The following is a 24,944-nucleotide window of genomic DNA, read 5'->3' on the forward strand; positions in this document are numbered from 1 at the left end:
CAGTTCCAGAGATACACAAAGAGCTGGAAACTCAGGTTTTGCACTGACACCTTCAGCCTCACATCTTCACTGACCGTGGCACCTCCTGAAGTGACAGAAAGGGACCTCCAGGCTGCTCTGACGTTCCCTTTGCCATCCAGCTGCCTCAGGAACTAAACCTGCCCAAACCTGGACCCTCTTTCCACTTTTCTGTCAGACCTGAAGATAAATTCCTTGGATACCCTGAGGCAGAAGTTCCTTCTCCCGCTCTCACAGCACATTTCCAGCACAGTTTATAAACACTCGCTGTGCCTTCCCCACAGAAAAAAACCCCACAGGGCTGGGGCTGGCAGCGGGATTCCCACAGGCGCCTCTAATGAGCCTTAAAATTCCAGCTCCCGGCTGCAGAGCGGTTCGGAGCCTCACCCGTACCCGGCGGGAGAGGCCGCCCCGGGCACTGCCGGTACCAACCCCCCCCCCTCCCGCGGCACCGCCGCACCGGGCCGGGCGGGATCTCCAAGGCACCGTCGCAGTTACCGATTATGCAAGCCGGCCTGCAGCCGCTGCCTGGGAAACACCGGTTATGAAATGCAAGAAATTCATTCTCTCCTCTCCTCTCCAACACGGGGAAACGGGCAGCGGAGCGGACGCCCAGCCCGGCTCTCCCGGTTACCGGAGCGGTACCACAGGGGGTTCCCGGGACTCCCCCCGCCCGGCCAGCGGGGCAGAGCTCCTCCCGGCCCGGTTCACCCACCGGCCGAACCCGCTCGGCCCGGCCCCGCCGCTCCCGCCGCTCTGCCCAGGCCGTTCCGTCGAGGCGGGAACCGGGGGAAAAAGGCGCGGCGAGCCCCGGGCCGCGGCCGAACGGCAGCGGGCGGGGGCGCGGGCAGGGCCGGCCCCGTTCCCAACCCCCCACGCCCCTCACCCGCCCCTCCGCAGGGCCCCCATCCCGCCCCGGCCCCTCCGCCGTCGCCCGCGCTCACCTGCGCTGCCGATTTCCATTCATGGAGCTGGGCGCAGCCGCTCGGGGCTGCGGGCTCCGCCGTGCGCCGGGCCCGGCCCGGCTGGGGGCTGCGCTGGGTTGCGCTGGGCGGCGGCCCGGCCCGCTCCCCGCAGGCCCCGCCGCGTGGCCTCGGCCGCCCGCAGGTCCCGTCCCGTCCCGTCCCGTCCCGCCCGCTCCGCTCCCGTCCCGTCCCCTCAGGCGGCGGCGGCGCCCGGAGCCCCCGGGCGGAAGTTGCGTGGCCGCCCCGCAGCCCCGGCTCGCGCTGCCGCTCTGCCCCGCCGCGCCGCGCGCGCGCGCACCCGCCCGCCCCAACCGCCGGAAGCCCCGCCCACGCGCGCCGGGACGCGCGCCCCTTTTCCGGGGGCGGGGCTTCCGGGACCGCGCGCGTGTGCGCGCGGGCGGGAGGGAAGGAAAGAGGGCGGGGCCGGGCGTGACCGGCGGCGCGCGGCGGAGGCGCGAAGCGTTGCCTGGCAACGGGGCGGGAGCGGGAACGGGAACGGGAGCGGGAACGGGAACGGGAACGGGAGCGGGAACGGGAGCGGGAGCGAGGCCGTCCCGGCAGGCATGGTCCGTGCCCCCCCAGCGTGTTGGTGCGCAGAGCGCGGGGCTGGCGGGGCACCGGTCCCGGTCCCGGTCCCGGTCCCGCCGCCGTCCCCAGCGGGGCAGAGCACGGGCAGGAGCCACTCGTGAAGCCCCAGCACTGGGGTTCCCCCCGCTGCCTCGGGGGATTTCCAGCTGAAAAACCCGGTGACCGCGCGGGATCCTTCAGCATTCCCCCGGTAACCCAACCGCGGCCGTCGGGCCCGGGAATATTTTTCCGGTTTGCAGAGGAGCTCTGAGGCCCTGAGGTTTTGGCAGCGTTTTTAGCGGTGTTCAGCACCGCTTTGTTACGGTTTGGTGCACAAACTCTCACCCAGCGAGCAGAGGGGGAAAGCAGCAAAGCGATCGTGTCCTGGGGGGAAGCGATCCCGGTGCCGGGAGCTGAGCACCGGGCTGTGCAGCTCCTCTGCTTCCTCTTCCCCCAAAAGCTCCCTGTGGGGAAGAACATTATCCTGAGTCCTGTCCCAGCAGGTTGGAGCCTGCTGCTCCTGATGAAGGAATGATCTCACTTCCAAAGCCCTGGAACTTCAGGAGTTTGAGATTCAGATGTCAGCGTGACCATACTGGAGACTGCCAGCTACCTGAGTCTTTAAAAAAAAATGTCAATTTAGTTACCAGGAAAGCGACAACGTAAGGATTCTAAACCCGTGCAAATTAAAAGTTAAGTGCTAGAATATTTCCCTAACTGAAATCTTGAGAGGGAAGGGGAAATGTGATCACCAAGATGGAGAAGATAAGGTGGAGGAATCCATCCCTGCAGGGTGCCCACCCTGGAGCCAGGCAGGCACTGCTGGCTCTGCAGCCTGGCCCACTGTAACCAGAACCAGGGCCAGGGCTCAAATGCCAATCCAACATTTGAAACCGAGGAGCCCGACCTGTTTTCCAGGACTTCAGACCCAGCTGCTCGAGGCACAATTTTCTGTTAAACCTCTCCCACCAAAACAGCCCCCTTGGGACTGCAAAAGCAAGAGGATTTAAATAAAAGGGGCTATTGAAACCAGGAGGACACGTGCAGAACAACCTGTACAGATGCTCAGTTCAGTACAGCACATGCTGCAGTGAAAGGAAATTAGTGAGGACATGGATGCCATAAGCAAGAGCTTCCTTAAAATGGCTTCACATCGTTAAAAAACAGAGTTACAGCTCAGCTGCTCAGTAATTCATTTTCTATAGGTATGTCCATACACATTTGTGAGGTAAAGCACAAGCAGACCCAAACAGCCTCCAGTGCTGGGTCCCCAGGACACAACCACAAACTGTAGGATATTGACAAGGAATTCCAAAGCTGGGAAATGTAAAACACAACGCAGCACAGAACCACCAGAGGATCAAGTTTAACCCCAATCCAAAAGGACCCAAAATCTGTCCTCAAAGCACCCTGAGCCAAGGGCCTTTTGCAGGCCCTGAAGCAGAAAGGTTGCTGGAGAAGCAGCAGATTTTGGTGGATGCTTCTGATACCAAATAACCTCAGTTTTCAGATGGCTTTTTAACAAAAAGTAGCACTGGCTGCTGTATTCCAAGCAGCTTTAAGCACACAGTTGTTCACTTCAGTATTTCATTAACCTGAAACCTAAAAGTTGGATCCTCCAGGTGGATTTTGCAGTTCAGCTCCAGTCAGCACCTGTCCCCGGGGACTGCACAAGCCCCTGCCCCAAACAATCTGACTCAGGAGTGTCACCCCAAGGTGTTCACATTGCTTTTATTTAGGTCTTCTGCCAACAGTTACAGGGTAACAGACACTTGGGACTGCAAAGTCAAAAGTTGCAAGCAAAAATCAGGACCAAGGCAAAAAAAAAAAAAAGAAAAAAATCCACAAAGGCAATCAAATCAAATAAAATATAAATACAATGTTCTGGAGCTCTTTAATCATACCGGTTTCTTTAATAAAGAGGTGGTTATGATCTTACAGTATTTTCTTTTGGCCTAATCCAAGGATTTTGTTACTCTTCACCAGTCTTATTTCCACGCATACAAAAAAAAAATTGATATTCAACCTTTAAAATATAAGCCATATTTTCTTAATAAAATAAGTTTTGTGCTGCTGCTTGTTCAGTAAGTACTGTACATCAACTGTTCACGTCTATTTAACAAACGGACCACACAGTTCAAGCTAAAGCAAAAATAACAACCCAGAGTGTCTTGTAAACACCCCATGTACAGCTCAACACTTGCTCATATCAAGGAGGTACGAAAGGGGCTAGAAACTGAACACAAAAGCACTGGAGTCCCATAGATTTTCTTTCACAACTATTGAAGTGCAAATCACTCAGGCAAGATATGAGTTTATTCACTTGTTTATTGCTGTCCTGCTGTCTGGCTTCCCTTCCTGAAACAATCACATTCTTTTATTTCACACTAATTTTCCAGCTTTCCTGCGAGGCAAAGTTGAACACTTGGGCTCTTCTGACACCGAGACATCAGCTCGAGGGCACCAGAACACCCCGACCACCCCGGGAGAGGGGGCTCTGCCCCACGACCCCCCATCACCTTCAGATATGGGATCAGGGAAACAAAGAGCGTTCAACAACAGATGGGTGAACAGAAAGGACTCCTCTTCCCCAGCACCACGTGCACCCCGCCACGTTTCCAGCTGCAGGAGGGACACGTGTGCACGGAGAGGGCAGAGACTCCGGGGATGTCCCTGTGGGGTTTGTGGCTAACTACAGATCCTGATATGTTAACACCTATCTGCTATGGGGAGCAAGACACACAGCACCTCGACATGCACTTACTCGTTTGCATCTCGGCCAGGAAAAGGGTGAAAAATGCTGAATGCTGGAGCTGAGTAGAAGGTACAGTGCATAGTCCATGGTACAAAACATGCGGGTAACTCAAACCCCTTCTGAATGTCTTCAAAATGGAAATAGGGCTTAAAGGGCACAGCAGCTACTGAGTTTGGCTTTTTTCGTTTATTCAAAACCATGAAAACCCAACGCAGAGGGTGAAATAAGGGCAGAACACAATCTGCAAGTCAACAGCTGAGAGTTTCGGAAGCTGTGAAGCTTTTGTGTAGTTAAAATTGCTGTTAAAAGTAGGTGCTACATCAGCAAGTCTTCATTCATAGTTTTCTATGAACAGCCACCTTACAAATGAGTGCAAATCTTAAAGGTCCATTTTACATTTCAAGTCTCAAGGTTAAAAAAAATTGTTACAGAGCAACAAGCTGTTTCTGTAAATGCCCACACTATCTCTTTTCAAATGGTTAAAAATGGCACGTGCTATGCCATAGCTACTAAAAGACATCTCAGAATTCTAGACCCAACTAAAACACTAAAATAAAAACTATAAACCAAAATACCTTTGCCCCTTACTGCAGAAGAGCAGCCAGGTGCTTTCCATTGTAATGCTGGTGAACAAACTGATTTGCAGAGAGAACTTTGACTGCAACCCCGATTTTATTCTTACTGAGGGGCTTTCTAACACAAGGTGAGCAGGAGCAGCCCCCCCTCTGAGATCATTTTGCTTTCAATGAACACAAGCCAGAGTTCTGAGGATGAGATGGAGAGGTGCTGGATTTGTGTCACTATGCAGGCACTTGTGTAGAGGAATGTAGGCTTCTCTGTTGACACTGAGTGTTGATGCATTCCCTACTCTCTAAAAGCCTTCCTAGGAGGTCACTACCCTACTGACCACCAATAGTTCCTGGTCTCCTCCCCATCATCACCTTGCAGGTAATACAGCAGTGGAGGTTGACACAAGGTGCAAAGTAGAATATGAACCAAATACTGTAGTCTTGAGGAAAAATAGGACTGTGCTAAACGTAGGATCTTCACGAAATGTGACATCAGTGGGCTCAGCACTTAGTTTGCATAGCATTGTGATGTCTTCATTTTTCACAAACACGTTGCCCAAAAAGAAAAGGGGGAGAGTGAATTCCCGGTGCTAGGACAGATCAAGGGGCCAACATGACCAAGGTGGGCTTCATGAAGGCAAGGCAAGATTAAACATCAGAAAGTACAAAACAAAAAGGTGTGCTTCTGTCCAGATGTGCTGACCAGGGGCAGTGTCTGGGGGGGATCTGCCTGGGGAATGCCTTTGCTTTAGGCAGTAAAATGACAATGGAGCTCTTCCCTGAAAGAGCTGGGCAGGAGTGTGCACGCAATTCTTTCTTTTGTAGGAAGTGCTGTGCACACTTTGATACAAAAAAATGGATAATCTGCCTGCATGATACCAGTAATGAGTTGCTACGACTGCCCTGCTGTGCAGCACAGTCATTCTGTGCAGCAAAACGAGTCTGAAAAGCAATCACTATGTCACTGTTGGGAAAAAGGCTTTTTTCCTGTTACAAACACAAATCAGTGGGAGTTTGCCCCATGACAACAAGAAGGATTTAATCATTCTGGCTAAGGAAAGAATCTGGTGTGCTTTTTAGAATTAAAAAAAAAAAAAAAAACCAAAACAAAACAACCCTGTGCATGAGATCAGTGATACCATGACACAAAGAGCAGCAAAACCTAGCAGCAGAGAGGGTGACAGTTTGGAGGGGCTGGAGCTGGGGTACGTGGTGCTCCAGAATGCAAACGTGTGCTGGACACACACGGGAGACGGGTGCCGAGGAGCAACGCTCAGCAGAGAGGGAACCTTAGAAATCTCTGGCATGAGAGCACGGTGATGTAAACTCTGTGTTAATGACTTGTGTATTTTGGCAACAGACTCAGTATCGTATAAAAATAATGTTTAGTAAAAAAATCCCGGTGTCCATCATAAAAATTCAGGAAAAAAAAAAAAAAAAAAGAAAAAAAAAACCCAAAAAACCGATAGCGATTTCTGTCCTCATGGGATGAAGACGCCCCCATTTGTCAGAAACAGTTTTAAATAACAAGTAGTACATTGGAAACAAAAATGGGTCAGCAGCCATTAAACGTGTCCTATATGAAAGTGCACATCTTTCAATGGAGTTTAACCACCATGAGGTCATGAGCTAACACAAACTGCAACTGAGGACCATAGAAATTAATTCCTTCCGATGGAAATATGGACCACCATCAAGACAAGATTACTATTTTCCTTACAAGATTAAAAACATTGAAATTTTGCAGCATCATAGTAAGGCACTCACCCATGGAAAAGTCTGTGACTGTTGCTTCAAACGGCAGCAGCTAACTAGCTTGTAACACAAGGAAGACAGTTTTCAGTTCTGAGCTAAGTGCTAGGGTGCCTTACATTATATGGGGGGAACCATAAGGGGGCGGGGAACTGTTAGTGTCAGAATTCTCCTATAAACTAGTTGTTTTTCCCCTTAACCCATTAAAGCATCTCATATTCTAAAATATTAGTTTTATAAATCTAGTCTTCTGTTTTAAGGCTCTAAAAATCCCCTCCCCCCAACCCCCACAAAAATACCTACCAGCGCCTGGTGGGCAACGGAGGACCAAATCCGCCAGTTCACAGTCAGGAGTCTATAGTATTGCATCTTAAAAATGAAAACCTGCTTCCGCCTCCTGGGAGTTTTATCCCTTCCTTGAATGCCTTCATGTGTTTGGTCAGGTCAAAATTTTGCAAAGCCAGAAAAAATTAAAAAAATAATCAGTCTCTTCCAATCCTACAAAGGTGTTGGATCTCTCTGTCCCGTGGTGCTGGTCTCCTGCCTCGAATCGACGCTGCCTGCCCTGCAGTGATTTCTCATTGGAAAAAAAAACAAGGTATCCCAATGCTTCCTTTTTTGTATGGCTCCTACAAATCTGAAAGCTTTCTTGAGTGAGGTAACAAAAGTTAGGCTTTCAAGCAAAGTACATGGTACGTAAAGTGTCCTGATGAACCTGCACAGCCTTCGCCAAGGCCTGGGGGTCTCTGCCGTTGCTCTGTCCAGATATATGGCTGCCCTCGCCACTGCAAATCAAGGAAATCACTGCATAATTATTTCATATTTCCCCCAGGAATGGTGAGGAAACCCCACAGAGATCAGGGTTCATGGCTGCTGGCAGCACAGGGAGGCACCTCAGTGCTGAGAATGACAGTGACCCTGCCTGGCACTGCAGAGATTCCAGCACTTCAAGGTGGCCAGTGAAGCTCCAACACCCCTGGGATGCTCTCCCAGGCCGAGAAAGAGCTCAGGATGGATTTAAACCTCTTTACCCCCCCACTCCCCATAAGTTGGGACATAAGAGGATGCAGCCACGTGCAGTTCTCCCTTGAGAGGGTCTCTGCAGCACCGTGCTGACACAGGCACTTCCAAGGCTCTCACGCCCCCCGCCCATCCCTGGGGTCTGCCCTCCTGGGGGGCCTCCTGAGTCCCCTCACCTGTCGTGCTCCTTGTCCACCAGATGGTACCGTGCTCGGAATGCCACCAGCCGGGCGTAGTAGGCAGGGGCCGGGATGGAGACGGAGCGGGTGCAGCGCACGTAGGTGTGGCACAGCTGGTAGGTGAGGATCTGCAGCTCATCCGCGGTGAACCGGTTGTCATCCCAGAGCACGTAGTAATGGGATGGTCGGCTCGTGCCCTGGGAAGCAGAGGGGAGAGTGTGAAAGGTGCTGCCTGCACACAGACACAGGCAGCTGCCTGACACCCTCATCACCTCTCCCTGATCCCAAGGATTCAGCAGACAGGAGAGATGCCTGTGCTTCCCGAATCTGGAAACCCCACCTGTGCCCAGGCACCGGGGTACAAACCCCCAACACCACTGCCCTGTGCCCAGGCACTGCCACCCCCAGCCCACACTCTGTCTCGCACCAACTCCCCCCAGAACAGGCCAGCTCCCTGGGGTTCTTGCGGGGGCACAGGGGGAGACAAAAAACCTCCCTCGTGGAAGCAGCTGTAGATTAAATGAGAGCAATTTTTTCAGTACAGTTTCTGACTAATCTTGGCTGCCCAAAGAAAGGCAGCTGCAAAGCAAGCTGCCTGCTCCAGGGAGGGCTGGCCCTAGCTCTGCCGCCCACGGCCAGACAACAGGTCCCTGCTGACAAGCAGGCACCCCAGCGAGGCCAGCACGCTCAGACACCAGCTGACAAGCTGCTGAATTGGCTGCTGGGGAGGAAGAAAATCTCAGAGGAGAGTTCCTTGGCTCCAGGAGAGAAACAGAGTACATGCCACGTAAGGCAGCAGCAGCAGCAGCAGTGCCCTCCCAGCATCTGCTCGCCAAACGCCCCAGTGGAAGCTTGGACCCAAGTGCCCACATGGCAGCCAGTGGCAGGAGGAGGCTGTGAGAGGGACAGGTCAGATGCACAAGGGTGCCATCTGCAGCAAGGGGCAAATAAACCCCACAGCACCCCAGGAGCCAGCTCTGCAGCACTGTACCTGAATGCCTGCATGGCTGCACAGGTAGAAGTCAAACTCAAAGGGGTGGGTGATGTTTGTATCCACTGTCGTTCCTGCTGGGATGTTCCCACTCTTCCCAATCTACAGGGAACAGAAAGAGAAATCCAAGCACTGCAGTTTGGTGACTTCCAGCTGCCTAGAGTACCACCTTGTACCTACAACACACTTGCCCTGCTCCAGGGCCATGGTGCAGGGTTTCCAACTCAGCACCTCAGTCTAGGAGGACTGTGCAGAGCTGCTCCCCAAGCACTCATAAAGGGGGAACAGAAACAGCTTATCCTGCTCTGCCCCCTGCCAGAACAGACTTGCTGGCATCTTCTGCAAGCATCAACACCAGGCATGACACGGAGATAAAGGAAACAGATTCAGAAGCAAAGCAGGCAGGGTGAGGGCTGGGCACTGGCCCATCCTACTGCAGAAATGAGGATTAAGTGAGTGAAACTCCAGGAATTACTGCAGAGTGCACACTAGAGTCCATGCCACAAGGTACTGGAGCTTGTTCACAAGATTATCTCTTCATGCTCAGGTAAAGCCAGAGTCTGGTTAGACTAGATCTAACCAGTACATTTAGATCAAATCTAGGAAAAGCAGCAGCAATGGATGTGACTGCACGGCACACACGAACGAGCAGTGAGAAGCAAGGGGTTATTCATCTGTCACGTCAGCGGCTGCAGCTATCACCAAAACAACAGATGTTTTCAAGCTGACAGAGGCTATTTCAAGAGAGCCACCAGGATCATCAGCACCCGGTAACTCATCATAACAGCAAACAGCTGTCTGGGTTTCTAGAAGCAGCCTCACGTGCAGGAGGCAACCCAGCAGTTTCATTCAAGAAGGAGCTCTCTGCCTGCCAGCACTGAGCTCTCCCCTTGGCAAAGTCAGGGCTGGCTCCTCCCAAAGGACAGGGATGAATCAGCCACCTCCATCCCCAGCACCCCGAAGCCCTCACCCTCTCGTTCTTGTCTGCACAGAAGAGACGGGTGTGATGCCTCTTCTGGACGACGATGTAGGTGATGCCAGGCTGGTAATCCTTCTCCAGTTTGATGCAGGCATCTCGGATTGCCAGGAGCTCATAGTGAAGGATCTGGAGGGACAAGGGAAGGCAGAGTGAGGGGACACGCCAGCACACAGCTGTCCCCCTGTGCCCCTTCCCCCCCGGGGGCCCCGGCGTCCTCACCTGCGGGAGCTGCCCCTCGGGAACGCCGTCGCGGTAGAAGATGATCCTGGTGGGTTTGAAGCGGGTGGATTTGTAGAACTGGATGAGGAGCTCCCTCACCATGTAGGACAAATCCTCGATGATCTCCTGGCGAGGACGCTGCACGCGCACCGTGGCACAGTACCGGCTGGGGTGGGCGTCCATGCTGCCCACAACCTGCAGAGACAGAGACAGGCCAGGCCCCCGTGTTACAGTGGGAAGGGTGGGAGGGATATGGGACATTCCCAGCCTCTGCTCTCCTCCAGCGCCCACAGCTGGCAGTGGGCAGAGCACCCCGAGCTCGCAGATCAGGAGATGGGAGGGTTCATCCCGTATGGGCAGATAGACCCAAAAAGGACACCCCTGGTGAAGACCAAGTCCTGGAGGGAAAGCACCACAGCCCCACAGCCTGAGCAGTGCTGAGCTTCCTGACCCTGCCCTCAGCACCCAGTTCACTTTGGCTTCACAAACAGAGCTCCTGGGTCTGGGCTTCATCAGCAGAGTCGATGGGCTCAGGAACTGTTTCCTTTGGCCTCAGCCCCAGACCCCCTTCCACTGTCTAATTAACAACAGACCAAGGACAAGGTCAAGGTCATCTGACCCTTCTCCTCCCCTGCAGCTTCAAAGAAGCTTTTATAAAAATTAAGACAAAAAGCCCCACAGTGGCCCTGCACAAAAAACCCACAGAAAATGTTTTTGGAGTGGAAGCACTGCCGCCAGGAAACAGACTGTTCTGTCCCACCCACACACCTACAGCAAACAGCCAAAAGCATTTCCCAACCCCTTCTAATTAAGAAAAAAACACTCCTCCAAAGACGCATTTGCATGCCAAGGAAAACCTGAGCTATGAGTCCTGGAAAGTTAAGAACTTAATAGGAAAATGCTGACATGCTTAATTAAAACAGACGCTACAAGAGCCTCTTGTAAGACCCTCTTCCTTCCCTGCATCCAGCACCAGGTGATGTCTCAGAGCCCCATGAGGGGCATGAGCTGCCCCCCAGCCACCAGCACTCAGTGGGTGGGTGCTTCATTTGGGGTGAGGGGAAATCCTCCTCCCCAAAAGGCTCAGAAGCAGCCCAGTCACCACACCTCCAAACCCCAGCTGCTCTCCCACACAGGGAAGGTCCCTCCCAGGGAGTCCCCCACCACCCCACATGCCCCATCCAGCAGCACCCACGGGGCCCAGCACACCACGAGCCCCATCTGCTGGCAGCTGCCAGCTCTCCAGCAGCTCCCCAAAACCACAGCTCCTCTGCAGACAGACAGGAGGGGACTGGGGACCCACCACCCCTGTATGGACACATGAGCCCCAGCCCAGCCCCTGTGTCCCTGCAGGGCTCTCGGGCACACAGCCAGGCCCAGGACAAGGCACTTACAGCTGTTATGGAGGGTTTCTTCCCATCTCCTGCAGGTGGGTGAGTGACATCGGCTCCGAGGAAAATCACCGGCTGCTGAAAGACGGCAGAGCTGGTGGGAGAGAAGAGGAAGCAGCAGTCAGGATTTTGGGGCCACGTCAGGGCAATGCAAACCCAATAGAGGGGAGCAGATGGCACCAAGAACATCTCCTGACCTCTGGGCTCTGGCCTGGGCACATCAACAGCTCATTACAAGGTGAGACAGGAGGCAAACCTTTCAGTTACTTTACACAGCCACCCACAGGCCCCTTCGTCCCCAGGGAAAGCCAGGCAGGCAGCACCACGAGGGACTGGGGAAACAAACCCCAAAAACATGAGAGGCAGCAGCTGTACAAACCGCTGGTGAGGCACAAGGATGTTGTTGATCCCGCCAAGCTTGACGTTGATCTTGAGGCAGAGGTTGGACAGGGTCTGTGGGGAGGTTTTCACCACGTTCTTGACCTGGACACACTGTGTGGCCATTCCCAGGAGGGTGTCCCCAACACGCTTCACCTCAGCTGAGGGCAGAGCAGGCAGGTTAACAGAGAGGCCTCAGCAACACACCAATTCCAGCAGCACCCTCAGGAATGGGGGGAGAAATCCCAGCAGGATGAGCAGGGATGGCCCTGATGAGCCAAAGCAAAGCCCCTCTCCTGTCTCCAACACCCACCCACGCCTGCCCCAGACTCACCATACACGGGTGTTTTCCCTGGCAGGATGACAATGATGAGCTGAAGCCCTGAATAAGTGTTCTTGAGGTGTCTAAACATGGGCTCCACGCTGTCTGCCCCCTGGGCATATTTGCAGAAGCAGGGCTGGCCTTGGATGGGCATCCCTGCATCCTTGGAGATCTTGCGTAGCTGGTCTGTGAAGTTCCTGTGCCCAGGAGGAGAAACCTTCAGCCCAGAGCCCTTCCCCATGGCAGCTCTGCCACACACCCTGGCCACCAGCAAGAAGGGACCCATAGCCAGAGTGCCAGGCACAGGACAGAGAGTGGGACATCACATCACATCACATCTGTGGTTTTACATCATCCAGCACAGCACAGCACAGCGTGGGGAATGTTAAGACCAACACACGTCAGAGCTGAGCCATCCCCTCTTGGCACCCTCTTACCCAGGTCCTGACTCCTCCTACAGAGTGATGGAGCCACAAGCTGCTCTCCATTAGAAAGCTGGAGAGGGAGGGAGCAGACCTGCTTCATCTCCAGGTGATTTGCAAAGCTGGTGCAAGCCTTCACTTACCAAACCAGACAAAATGCTCACCCAACACTCTGGATTTCTGCATTGCCAAGGATAAATTTGATGCAGGGAGAGACAACAGAGAGCAAGAGGCTCCCAGCTCTGCCCCAAAGAGGTCACACAAGAGGAGTGCAGTGTCACTCCCTCCTCTCCCAGGTACTGCAGATGTGGAGACTTTGAGCTGCTCCAAACCATTGCAAACATTCACTGCAGCAGACACCCAAAAGAGGGACACAAAACGCTCACCTCAATGCATCCACTCTCACTCAGGAGAAACCAGAGTCACCAGCAGAATCCAAAACCAAGGTGGCCATTCCCCTAAGTCAAAACTGTCCCCTCTCTGTGTCCCCTTTGCTACCAAACCAGGCTCTCTGAGCTACCAAAGCTCTTCAGAAAGCCCAAAACTTCTCTGTAATAAAAACGCATGGGGAGTTAGGATGCTTCCTATGTTAATCATATAATTTCAGAAAGGACACTGGGGAAACTTTCAATTTAATATCCCTCACAACCCCAGCCCTCTGTGGAGATGCAGCTGAGGAGAGCAAACACAGCTTTAGGCCTGGCAGAATCAGATCACAACGCTGCAGCTGCCTGGTGTACAGGCAGAGCCGGGGGAGCCTGACTGTCAGCTCCCATCAGCCAGCATGCCTGGCAGGCTCTGCGATGGCTCAGGGACTGTCTGCAGCCAGGATAAACAGGCAGACACTCTGGATAAACCAACAGAAACAGCCTCAACACCCAGCCTCAACCCAGATCAGGTTTGTACCACGAGCAACTCAGATCTGGGGGCAACGACGAAGGACGTGCAGCCCCTGGCTGGGAGCAGTGGGGTGGCCACCCCGTCCCCCACGTCTGCCCCACGTCTGCCCCACACCACCCTACCCATGTGGGCTGCCCCTTTCCTTACTTCAGCACCTCCTCTCGACACTGCTTCTGCGGGGCAAAGCAAGCAATGGCCCAGACTTTGATCTCAATGCCGTTGTAGAACTGCTTCCCTCGCATGTCCCACACGCCTTGGTTGGGGGTTGCAATGGCCCGGTTCTGCAAGGCAAACAGAGGGTCAGAGCCCCCAGCAGCACCCATAGGTGCCTGGTGCTTGGTGCTCCCCAGCAACGAGCTCCACACCCTCACCAGCACCATGCACTGCCAGGGGCTGCTGCCACGCTGGGCGAGCACAACTTCAGCAGTGGTCGAAAATCCACCTCAGCTGCCTTGCCCTGAGCATCCTTCCCCCCTTCAGCCCACTGTTTTAGTCACTAAATGACTCTTGGCTACACTTTCACATTTTCAGAACAATTATATTGCAAAAAAAACCAGAACCAACCAAACAAAAAAAACCCCAAAACCTAAACCCAAGGTGCTCTGATTAAATTAAAAAAAAAAAAAAAAAAAAGCAAGCACAACAAAAAGATCACAGGTCTAACCTACAAACCTGAAGGTAGCATAAGAGAAACAGCATTTTCTGGTGTGAAATCACCTCCCAATGCAGCCTGGCTTACCCTGCCTCCATACTGCAGGATGGGTGCTGGCAGCACCCTGCCCGTCACCTCTGTCATGTCATCCTTCACCTTGATCCCAAACTCCTGGATATATGGATCCAGGTTGTAGCTGGCATTCTTCATCTGCAGAGAGAAGGAAGTGCCATGGGAGGGAGTGAGGCCAACTGCTGCAGACTGCACAGCTTCAGCTGGCTGGGAAACACAGGCACCTGAAGTCAAGAGCTGAGGGCAATGCTTTAGAACCAAGGGCCAAACCCTCTCATGACTCAGGCATCTCTGATCAGGGATTCAGTGAAAAGAGGGGGATAAAACCAACCCATTGAGACCACACCACCATCTTCTGAGCAGGTCACAGCTCTCCAGTGTAGAGCTTTTGAAGAGCAGGACCACAAGGCTCACCACAGACATGACCCCATAACCTGCACCCCGATACCATCCTTCCCGCAGCCCCATGCCACGTACCAGGCGACTGATCTCCTCCTGCCTGTCTGGGGCAGACCTGGCTGTTGCTTTTATCATGGTGGATGTCTGATTGTCTGTGAGCTTCTTGATGCACCGCTGGCCTGCCACGATGTTGCACACCTGCACGGGAGAAGGGACAGCAACCCAGGCTTAGGGACAGGAGAGACACAGGGGAGCAGAGCTGAGCTGCCCCATGGCACGGTCCCAAAACAGAGGTGCCAAGCCTGCAGCATCAGGGGAACAGCACCCAGAAGAGCTGACACTCACCTCCAAGGGCAGGTACGTGTGCTTCTGCTCCTGGCCAACCTGGAGACAGGGTAGGTGGGGGTATTTCAGCTGCAGGTTGTATTTCTGCTTGAAGTACTGAGCCACTGTGCACTCCACGGTCTGACCACTCTCCAGCTGCAGGGGGAACCTGGCAGAGGCAGAACATGAAGGATGCACCCACTCCAAACAGACACTTCCAGAGTGTCTACTACACTACTACACTACTTGCTCTGGCTGGGAAGAGAGGGAGCTGGCAGGTTCCCACCCCCAGCTACCATGAAAGAAAATCAAAAGCAGAAGAGTGATATTTTCAGAAATTGAGTCAGGAATACTGTGATCCCACTGTGGGACTGAGGTCCCTAAATAAAGCTCTCTCTCACTAATCCAGCTAATCAGGACAAGTGTTTATTGCAGGACATGCTGTGCATGCCACTGTCAGGTACAGAACACAGCACAGTGGCACTCAGGAGGACCTCAGTGCTTGATGCCCCCCCTGGGAGCTGAGCTCCAGGCCTCTCCCTGCCTCTCCCAGCACAGGGCAGCAGCTCTGGGGTGGGCTGAACATGGGGGGCAGGTGGGGTGCATCTCCCTCAAAAAACATGGGGGAAAATCACCCTTCTCATGGCAGGGTGGAGGGGTACCATGCTGCCCATAGCCAGAGTGTGTGACACCCAGACTCACCCAGCACCAGCAGTTCCCAGCTCCATCAAGAGCTCCATGAAAATGAAAAACTGCCTCAATATTCTTTATGGAGCCAGAATTAGACAGGCAAGGCAGCCCAGCACCCTGGCACAGCATCACATTCCTCCCGTGCTCGCCAAGCCCCAGGGTTGGGAACTGAGGATGCTGGAGCCCAGGGGCCAGGGGTGCACGCAGCAACAGGCAGACAAACCCAGCCAGATACACCCCAAGTTGGGGCTGTGGTGAGGGAGGGGACCCCTTCAGGGGGCTCTGCAGCCTGACAGCACCGGCCTCAGTGGGCACTGCTGCTTTGGGATCAGGCAAAAACCAGGAGATTTTCTGCCAGAGTTTGGGTTTCTAAAGCATGAGCCAACATGTCCTGCATTTTTCTCTTTTTTTTTTCCCCTTTTTCCTACTGTTGGCAAAACTACCTGGAAACACTGCAGAAACTTGGGGGCCTGACAGCCTGAAAACCATCCTACCCCCTCCAGCTGCACACAGCAACCCCCTGTAGAGGGCTGCCTGCAGTGGGGGGTCTGAAGGGGCTGTCTGCTGCCCCCAGCCTCTGCCTCAAGCCCCGTTTTATTTCCAAGCCTCGTTGGGGGCAATTCCTGGGGCAAACACCTGGAACCACCATGGGCTGCAGCACCTGACAGCTCAGTGCTGAGGACACCACTCCGTGGTGCTGTCCCCATTGCTGGGTGACAGGGCAGTCCCCTAACACAGAGGGGTGCCCAGGCCTGCCCGCTCCCAGGCACATGCAAATAATTCCAAGGCAGAAAAATCACTTTATCCCCTGACAAAGCTTCTGCTTTGGCAGTGTCTATTTTAAGAAGGAAGAAAACCAAACTTGGAGGTAAAATCTAGGACAATTCCTGGCATGTCCGCTCCCGCCCGCTGCCTGCCAGACAGAACATCTTCTGCTTCCCACCATCTCCTGCATCCCGCCCGCCTCCACCACGCACGACACAGAGCTGCACCCAGAGCCCATCTCCCTGTGCCACCCCGGGCTGGAGTTTCCCCTCCAGCTCTCCCTAACAACCACAGCAGCTGTTAAAAGGGAGAACACTGATTTTTCCAGGGTATCTTCCCCCCCACCCTTACGTCTGGTGGCTGGCTGGCCGCCGGGTGACGTTGCACACGCGGTATTTCCTCTTCATCTGCCCGCAGTGAGTGACCTCCACTTTCAGACCTGACATGAGACAGGGACACCACGGAGTCACCAGCAAAGGTGGGAGCCAGTCCCCTCCCCCCTGGCTTCCCCGGGACACCACCACCATCCTCCTCACACAATGAACCATCTGTGCAGGGCAGCAGGGAGGCAACGTGCACCCCCACCCCGCTGCAGGGGTGGCAGCAGACACACCACACCAGTGCCTGGGGTCAGGTCCCCAGTGCTCCCCAGGGCTCTACCTTTGATCTCCTTGGTGAAACGCACTCTCTGTGAGTCTGTCAGGGGCTTGGGCTGCTCGTCAATGTTCCGGATGTCCAGCACCTCACACATGAACTCGATTACGGGCTGGGCTTTGTAGAAGGCAGTGGCCGACACTGCGGGACAGACACCACGATGCCTCTCTGATCTCTCCCATCTGACAGACCTGGCCAAGAGCCGGCCGGATCCGACCTCCCCAGACACACCCAGCCCCACTGCTGCAGTTCCCCAGAGTGAAAAATACATCACCATCAATGTTGAGCATCATCTTCCACATGGCAGGTCGGACCGACTGGTGGAAACCGAACCAGACCTCCCTGCCACCCCCCAGGGGGTGGTAGTAACCTTCGGGGGGGGAGAAGAAGGAGCGACCCACAGGAGTGTACCTGCAAACCAAGGCAAACGTCATCAAACAGCACATGTCAGCCCCACCAGCAGTGTCCATGAAGCACTCCCAGTCCCCTGAGCTGCATCCCCCATTTACTGCTATTGCAGGAACACCCACAGTGATCACACCAAGCAGTGCCACCTCCTCCCAAAGACCACCAAGGCCGTTCCCAGCCATGACAGCCTGTCAAGGGCAGGTGGTCCCCTCCCTGGCATGCTGGGTGCTCACAAAACGGCCCCTGCCACCCCAGCACAGGTACCTCATGGAAGCCAGGTGCCTCATGGCAACATCCAGCGCCTGGACAGACTCCAGGGGAACAGGGATCTGCCCGCTGACCAGGGCCTCGTGCAGCATGCGCCAGCTCACGATAGCCATCCACTTGATGGAGACCTTAAATATCCTGTCCTTGCCTTCCCCCGGGATAGTCACCTCAAAGTCAACCTGGGTGCAGAAGGGATGGAAGGGATGGTGAAATCCCCGCAGACATGAGGGGGAGGCTGTTTTCAGCACAAGGCACCTGGTGCCTGTGGCCCCGCTCTTACCCGCTCATTTCCAATGGGCAAGGCTGTGACAGTGTAGATGTTCTTCTTCCCATCATAGACTGGCTTTCGGTCACCAAAGATCTGTGGTTTGAAGTGCTGCACCATGTACTCCACAACTTCCCTGCGCAGGTGAACGGGACAAGAGAAAGGGGCAGGGGCAAAGAAGAGAAAGACAAGGTTTGTTTTACCATTTACAGCCTGGAACCATCTACAACCTGCCTGGCCCTGACCCTCAGAGCTGCACAACACCCCAGAGCAGAGCTGGGTCCCCCTGAGCAGGAGGGACCCCAGACACACAGCATCTGCTCACTGGCCATCAGGGCACAGAGGTACCCAGGCTGCTGGGGCAGGAGGGGACAAGCAGCGAGTAGGATGTCAAAAAGAAAAACAAAGAAAAGTACATGATGGCCTGAGGTCTGGGCCTGCTATTTTTACATATGGGATTGTTGCCAAAATTGCACAGCTGCTGTGAAGAGGCAGGGGACCGTGAGGGCGTTCAGGACCTCCAAGGCTCTCGGGGGCAGGAACCAGCACTGGCTCCAGGCAGCACTGTGACCCTGCCACCACCTCACCCTGATGGCTTCCACTGGGGAAGACAGAGACAGGCACTTACAGAGCCTCTGCAAGGAAACTGGAAGCCAAGAACTAGTGCCAAAACCTCTAATACTTGCCTTACCTGTTGACTCTGCGTGGACATTTGTCAGGCTTGATATCCACTTCATAGTGATACACATCGATCTTGGGAATGTCCACTTCAAAGTAGTTGGCCAAGAGCTTGATGGGCTTCCCAACAGTTCCTATCCCGGGCCGACGTGGTGCTTGAAATACCTGCTGCAAGGGTGGCAGGTATGCACCTGCAGCTGCGGGAGGGACAGCGGGTCAGGAGGGCTGGGAGAAACCCCCCGTCCAGACAGACAGACAGACAGACAGCGCTCTCCATCATCACATCCTGACCCAGGAGGTCCTCTGTGACTCACGCTCCTGGCAGAAGGTGATGGTGGCAGAATTGAGACCAACACAGCTGGAAGCAGCTTCCCCGGGCACCGTCTGGCAAACGCTGGCGCCAGCGTCCAAGGGCAGAGCCAAGCCCTCTGCTCTGCTGTGCCACCAGCTGTGCAGATGTCAGACCAGCTCCCTGGCTGCAAGCTGATGCATTTTTAAATCACGGTTCACGATCAAAGACTTATTTGCCACCGCAGACTCCAGTCCCTGCTCCATCTTTTGAGCAAAAAGCTGCTCAGCCAGGTTCCACAACCTGCTGAAGGACAGCAGCTCTCCTCTGCCTTCCCTGCAACCACATCACAGCCAGCACCTGAAATGTCTTCTCTCCTGGACTTTCTCACCCCTGAGACAATCCCAGCAGCCATGCATGAGCAGCACAGCACCTCCACGTGTTCACAGCATCCCCATGGATGCAGGGGGACACAGGGCAGCAGCCACAGCTTAGCAGATGCCTGGTGGCACTCTGGCAGTGGAGAGGAGCTGAAGGAGGTTTGGGGCTCCTGTAGAGGGGTGACCAAAGGTCCGATACCTATCCCACAACCCTGGCATTCCACCCACCAGAACAATGCTTTGCCATCCAAACGCTCTCCCCAGAGGATCACCAAATGCTTTATTAACACAAAGCCTCGCAATTAGGATCATGAATCACAGATGAAGGAGTCAGCCTCCAGCAACACGAAAGTTGGCTCAAGAGTTCGATGTGAGACAGGAGATATTGCAAAGCCAAAGTAAAATAACTGGGCAGCCTGGCTGAAGGGACAGCGCCGCAATGGTGGGGAGATGCTCTGCAAAGACCAGGGCAGGACACAAGATCCACTTCGAGGATGGGGAAGTTCATCCCAGGGCTGACTCAGTTTTGGCAACTGCAGACACATTGTCCTCGAATGTGATGAGCTGGAGCAGCCGCCCCTTTGGTGGGCACACAGGCCACCCCTTCCCATGCCACAGCCCTGCCCTGGGGAGGCTCAGGGTCCCCCCACCATTTGCCTCAGTGCAAACTCTCCCGACAGCCCTCTGGGAGGAAGCTGTGCCGGGAACCTGGAGCAGCAGCAAAGGGGCCAGTAATGAAAAAACGTGCTGGTTCCCCTTCGGTAGAAGCCTCGTTAAAAAGCCAGGGACAGGGGGGCTTCTGCATACCTCGACTCTCCATGGCGAAGCTGCGCAGGCTCCCACTTTGTCATGTAAATGCGGGCGCCGGGGCCGGGGGCTGGAGGGCGAGTGTTGTTCCTGCAGCACAATGCGGCCAGTGAGCGGGATGAAATCCGCCTGCCATTATAAATTCAGCGGCCCGGAGGAATCACAGACTCGGGCACACAAAAGCCATGCCCTGGGGACGTGCCGGCGGAGGAACCATCGCTGCCACCGCCACCTCTTTGCCGGGTGCGTGTGTGAAGCGCTGGCGGGCAGCGAGGGCGGCGATGGCAGCGCCGGGAAGGTGAAAGTCCGTTTGGGGTAATTAGTGCAGGAATAAGCTCTGTTATTCTATTATTTATCGTAACAGCTGGGGAACACGACCCGCTGCCCAACAGCTGCCTGCGCCCGGGCAAAGCCGCCGGTGGGACGGCATGAAATTACCATGTCATTTAAATCCTCCCCAGCGCCGCATTCAGCCGAGGGGCCGCGGGAACGGGGCCCAGACAAAAGGGAGTTTTATTGCGGCGGCGGCGGGTCCGTGACGGCCCCCTCCCCACACACCCAGCCCCGCCAAAACACAGCTGGGAATCCGAGTGGGACAAGTGGGCCTGTGGCACGCCAGACACGCGGCGTGGTCCATCCTCACCTGAGCCATCGCCCACCCTAAACAAGGCCCAGAAACCCCCCAGAGAGTGAAATCCCCGTTGGGAGGCAAAGCAAGCTGCCTTCCCACTCTCCAGGTTCAACATCTTCAAACCCTACAGCTCTGAGCAGCGACCGAGGCCGTCACACAAAGCCCAGACTTCAAAAAGCACCGTCCAGACACCGCACCCACCCCCTGCTCCTTCCCCAGGCACTACGAGCACCACCGGGGTCACGCAGCTGCAGCAGCTTTTTGGTTCGACACTAAACTGAGTTCAGTAGATGGCCCCAGAGCAGACGGCTCCTCCTGCAGCATTAAACCCATCCCGGGAAGCAGAACCCATCTTCCGAGGGAAAGTCTGAGCTGCTCAAGTGTGGTGGCTGCATCCAAGTGCACCAAAACAGGCTCCAACCTGCTTTACCACCCTGTTCACTTCTGAAAGCAGTTTAGTTCTTTGTGTCCTTGCCACTGAGCACCGAGCACAGCAAAGGGCATCGCTGTGCTCTGTCAATCATCTTCCCACTTGGAAATCACAGGTGATAAACTTGAAACCATCAAGCTAAAAATCTGCCCCCACACCCCGGGCGTGCTGGGCCAGAGAGGGAAACCTGTGGGTGCTCTGTTGGAGCATCCCAAAACATCCAGCAGAGCATCACCACCTCCATCACACCTGGGCATGGGAGCTGCCAACCCATGCACAGACACTGCATGACCCACAGTGGCAGAAATAGCCCCACAAGGGTCTTGCTGAGCCAGTCCTGGCTTCCCAGCAGCTCTGTGTCCCCCTTTTCACTCCCTCTGATGGAGTGTGACAAATACCCAGCACCACGAGTGCCACCACCTCCACCAAATGCACTGTGTGGCACCAAATGCACTGTGTGGCTCATCCAGACCGTGTGACCCCACACATTGACCCCGAGGTCCCCATTAACGGTGTCTGGACCCAGCACAGGCTGCCACTCCTCTGGGTCTCACCACGCTCCCACAGACCATCCTGCCAGCAGCCAGGGACACGCAGAGCTGGGAGCAGCAGACAAAGGCAGCCCCAGTATTGAACAAAAAAGAGAAAAGGTGACCCCAGTTCCTCTTCATGTCCCTCCATGTTCCCCCTGCACTGCACCAGGGGCAGCCCCTGTGCTCCTAGTGAGGAAATTGAACCCATGTGCAGCTCGGCCACAGATCACCCTGCCAAAAAGAGCCACATTTTTCTGCCTGATTTGGCTTCTTTTTAGTGTCTGCCATCTTAATACTTGTGCCTGTTTTGTTCTTCCTGGGGTTCAGAGAGAGGCTGCAGAAAGTGGTTAGAGATAAACGCTACGTGCTAGGTCTCCAGGCAAGGTGTTTCTCCCAGCTTTGTTTCTTGGTACAACCCCGTCCCAGAAACAGACACATGTGATTTCATGTTTCCTGAAGATAAAGAGATTCAAGAGACAGAGCAGCTTTGGGGTTTTTGCAGGGTTTAGCACAGGAAGAAAACAGTTAAGATCAACGGCGCTTAGGAAGTTTGTGCGGGATAAAGAAAACTAAAAGCTGTTGGGGAAACTGACTTCAGTTTTTAAAACCACTTCTTTTAAAAGACACTTGTGCATGTGTCTTCTGAGCAGTGCCTATGGGGTAGATGATGTCCCAGGCTCCCCCATCACCTTTCCAGGCGTTTTCACGTTGGGCACATCCTGGCACAGGCCAAGTTTCTGCTTTGTGACCCTGAGAGGTCGCAGCTCAGCTTCCTCAGAGCTGGTTCACCAGGCTCAACCCCACGCTTGGGCTGCCTTGGGGGGCAGGGGCGAAGGGAGGTGTCACAGGAGGTGGCAGGAGGGAGGTGACACCAGGTCAATGCCTGCCCTGCAGGCAGGGAGGCACAGGCACCTCCAGCCAGATTTGGGGAGGAAAGGGGACGCTCCCAAGAGGGCACCATCAGAGCCCTGCACCCAGCGCAGCCCCCACCACCCCAGAGACCCCCGCGCTGTCAGCAGGACCCGAACCTTTCCCCATTCCACCCAAGAGAACCTGTTAAAGCGCCTTCACAGGGTTGGTTCTGGCTCTCGGGAGGAGGGTGCAGGCACCCGGCAGCGTTATCTGCGCTGCTCCAAGGCCCCGGCGCAGCCGCCAAATCACGGCTCCCAGAGCCCAATAAATCACCCTCAAACACAAAGCGTCGGCAGCCAGAAGGTAAGGAAGACACGAAGAGATCTCCACTCCACGCTTAAATTAAAAATACCATAAGGACGGGCCAAAGTTTGATCGCAAACGTGCGGCAGTTTCGTAGCACAAATCTCACCCCATCATCGCAGCCCCGCGGGCAGCAAACGTGCCGGCACAAACCCCGCGGTCCCCATCCCTCCCTCTCCTCCTTCTGCCTTAATTTTAGGCACCAAAATTGGGGAGATTCGAGCAGCACGAGCTCGGGATGCTCCCGCCGGGCGCGGGTCTGCTGCCGCCGCAAGCCGAGTTTTGGGGATAGTCTCTCCCATCCCCCGTGGAGCATCCCGGTGCGGAGGAGTCGGGACCAAAAGCACATTCAGCAGCCCCCATCTCCAGCCGGGGGTGTGGAGGATGCGGTGGGGGGAATACGGGGAGGAGGGGGTGGAACTCAGCCCCTGCAGCCCCTCGCCGGTGCCGGCCATGCTCAGCCCCGGCTCCGCGCATGCCCCGCCGCTCCGCGCTGTCAGAGCGCTCGGCACCGCCGGCCCCGCGCCAGCTCCGGAACACCGCACCGGGGGCAGGGGGGACGGGAGGAGGCTGGGGGGGCTGCGGCTGCTGCTCCCCCGGGCAGACCGGGCCCTTTGCGCAGGGTTCGCATCGCGTTTTGCCCCCCCCCCCCGGTTCTCTGCCCTCTCCTCTCGCATCGCTGCTCCGCCCCAGGGCACCCCGGGGGGTCAAGCCGCCGCTCCCCCATTCTGCCCCCAACCCTGACGCCTCCAGCCCCCCCAGGTGGGCTGCAGGCCCAGACCGGAGCCTTCCCCGCACCGCCCCTCACCCACCATCGGCACAGACCCCCCCCCCGCATACCCCGAGACCCCCCCGCATTCCACGGCACGGCCCCCCCGCGCCCCTCGCCTCCCCCCTCCCCATCGCAGACCCCTTCAGCCGCCACGGCGGGGCTCCCCGGTTCCCATTGTGCAGCCCCCCCCCTCCTCCCCCGCCGCACTCTCCCCCCCCCCCCCCCCGCCGCGCAGCCCCCTTGCTCCCCGCGGGTTGCTACCTGCTCCCGAGGGTCCCGCTTCCATCCCATCCACGCGGGCGCCGCTCCGAGCCGTGGGCCGGGGCCGGGCAGGGCCGGGCAGGGCCGGGGCCGGGGCTGCTCCGCCGCCCGCCGCAGCCGCCTCTCGCCGCGACACCTCCGCGCAGGCGCCGCCGCCGCCGCCCGGCCCCGCCACCAACAAAGGCGGCGCCCGCCGCCCCCGCCGCCATCTTGGGCCCGAGCGGGGCGGCGCGGCCGGAGCGGGGCTGCCCCCGGCGGGACTGGGGACAGCGGCGGGACCGGGGGTCAACGGGGGACAGCGGAGGGACCGAGGGGGGAGCCCGAGCCGGTGCCCGGGAGCGGCGCAGCATCCACCCTCCGAGCTAGGGCCTGCGCTCTGCCCGCTGCCGCTGACATTTGTTAAATTTGGGGTTTTCCCTTTTTTTTTTTTTTTTTTTCCCCCAAATATATTTGCTGCTGCCAAGTAGCGGCGGGGGGAGCAGTTTCGTGTTGGAAGTTTGTGTCCCCAGGCAGAGGGGCAGAAAGGTCCAGGTTTCCACCATCGGTACCACGCGAGAGCGCTGCCCCCCGGCACAAGGCGGGTGGTGGAGTCGGACACCCACGGAGCTGACACTGAACCAGCTCAGGGGTGTAATCCCAGTCTGGATTCTGCGAGGTAATGGAAGGAAACCACAGAAACGCCAATTAATACAGCACTTGCACATCTTCCTGCACCGCCTGGTCTCGTCCGTGGATTCGGGGGGCATCCCCCGATGCCCAGGGTTCAATCCAAGTGACCTTCACAGTATTTTTGGAAGGCACCAGGATAAAGTTATCCTCTGCTTTCTAGCTCCTCAGGCTTGCCCACTCAGACAGTGTTCATTCCCAAACCCACAGGATTTTCTGCTGAAAACCCCCCTGGAAACATTAAACCCCAGCAGCAGGGGGGATGCAGGTGATGGGGGTTATTTTAAGCACTCATAGCCCGAGCTCATTAGAGCTGTCAGATCCTGGCCTCATCCAAAAGCTTTTTCTGTCCCTGCCAC

General features: G+C 55.8%; 3 protein-coding genes across 8 annotated transcripts in view; 1 reads left to right on the forward strand and 2 right to left on the reverse strand.

Moving 5' to 3' along the window:
• Nucleotides 1-1,243, reverse strand: part of AGO3 (argonaute RISC catalytic component 3) — a 33,368-nt gene extending 32,125 nt beyond the window's left edge. For both annotated transcript variants that reach the window (XR_011730462.1, XM_071767616.1), the window contains exon 1: nucleotides 963-1,243. Coding sequence is in view for 1 of the 2 variants with exons in the window: in XM_071767616.1 (XP_071623717.1) it covers nucleotides 963-981 (19 nt within the window). In the remaining variant the exon portion in view is untranslated. The remainder of the gene's footprint in view (nucleotides 1-962) is intronic.
• The window catches only part of PSMB2 (proteasome 20S subunit beta 2), a 200,207-nt gene that overhangs the window by 97,141 nt on the left and 78,122 nt on the right, over nucleotides 1-24,944 (forward strand). The gene's annotated exons all lie outside the window — the stretch shown is intronic.
• Nucleotides 3,263-24,071, reverse strand: LOC139807095 (protein argonaute-1). Of its 5 annotated transcripts, none has more exons than XR_011730464.1 (20): nucleotides 23,920-24,071; nucleotides 18,615-18,798; nucleotides 17,939-18,059; nucleotides 17,652-17,837; nucleotides 17,258-17,390; nucleotides 16,990-17,124; nucleotides 16,681-16,768; nucleotides 14,896-15,043; nucleotides 14,629-14,748; nucleotides 14,167-14,289; nucleotides 13,575-13,708; nucleotides 12,118-12,302; nucleotides 11,785-11,944; nucleotides 11,409-11,499; nucleotides 10,015-10,209; nucleotides 9,787-9,921; nucleotides 8,817-8,918; nucleotides 7,823-8,022; nucleotides 6,930-7,411; nucleotides 3,263-5,406 (listed from the first exon to the last, which is right to left on the reverse strand). XR_011730464.1 is itself a non-coding variant. In XM_071767620.1 (20 exons), exons 2-20 carry the CDS (start codon nucleotides 20,088-20,090, stop codon nucleotides 7,303-7,305), a joined length of 2,562 nt encoding a protein of 853 aa, XP_071623721.1. In that variant the 5' UTR covers nucleotides 20,091-20,167; nucleotides 23,920-24,069; the 3' UTR covers nucleotides 3,263-7,302. The 5 variants fall into 5 exon arrangements, 4 of the variants coding, with proteins under 4 accessions (XP_071623721.1, XP_071623719.1, XP_071623720.1 ...); XM_071767620.1 differs by adding an exon at nucleotides 20,078-20,167 and having other exon boundaries at nucleotides 3,263-7,411; nucleotides 23,920-24,069; XM_071767618.1 differs by having other exon boundaries at nucleotides 3,263-7,411; nucleotides 17,258-17,394; nucleotides 17,656-17,837.

This window comes from Heliangelus exortis, chromosome 24, assembly GCF_036169615.1.
Source record: "Heliangelus exortis chromosome 24, bHelExo1.hap1, whole genome shotgun sequence".
Taxonomy (NCBI): domain Eukaryota; kingdom Metazoa; phylum Chordata; class Aves; order Apodiformes; family Trochilidae; genus Heliangelus; species Heliangelus exortis.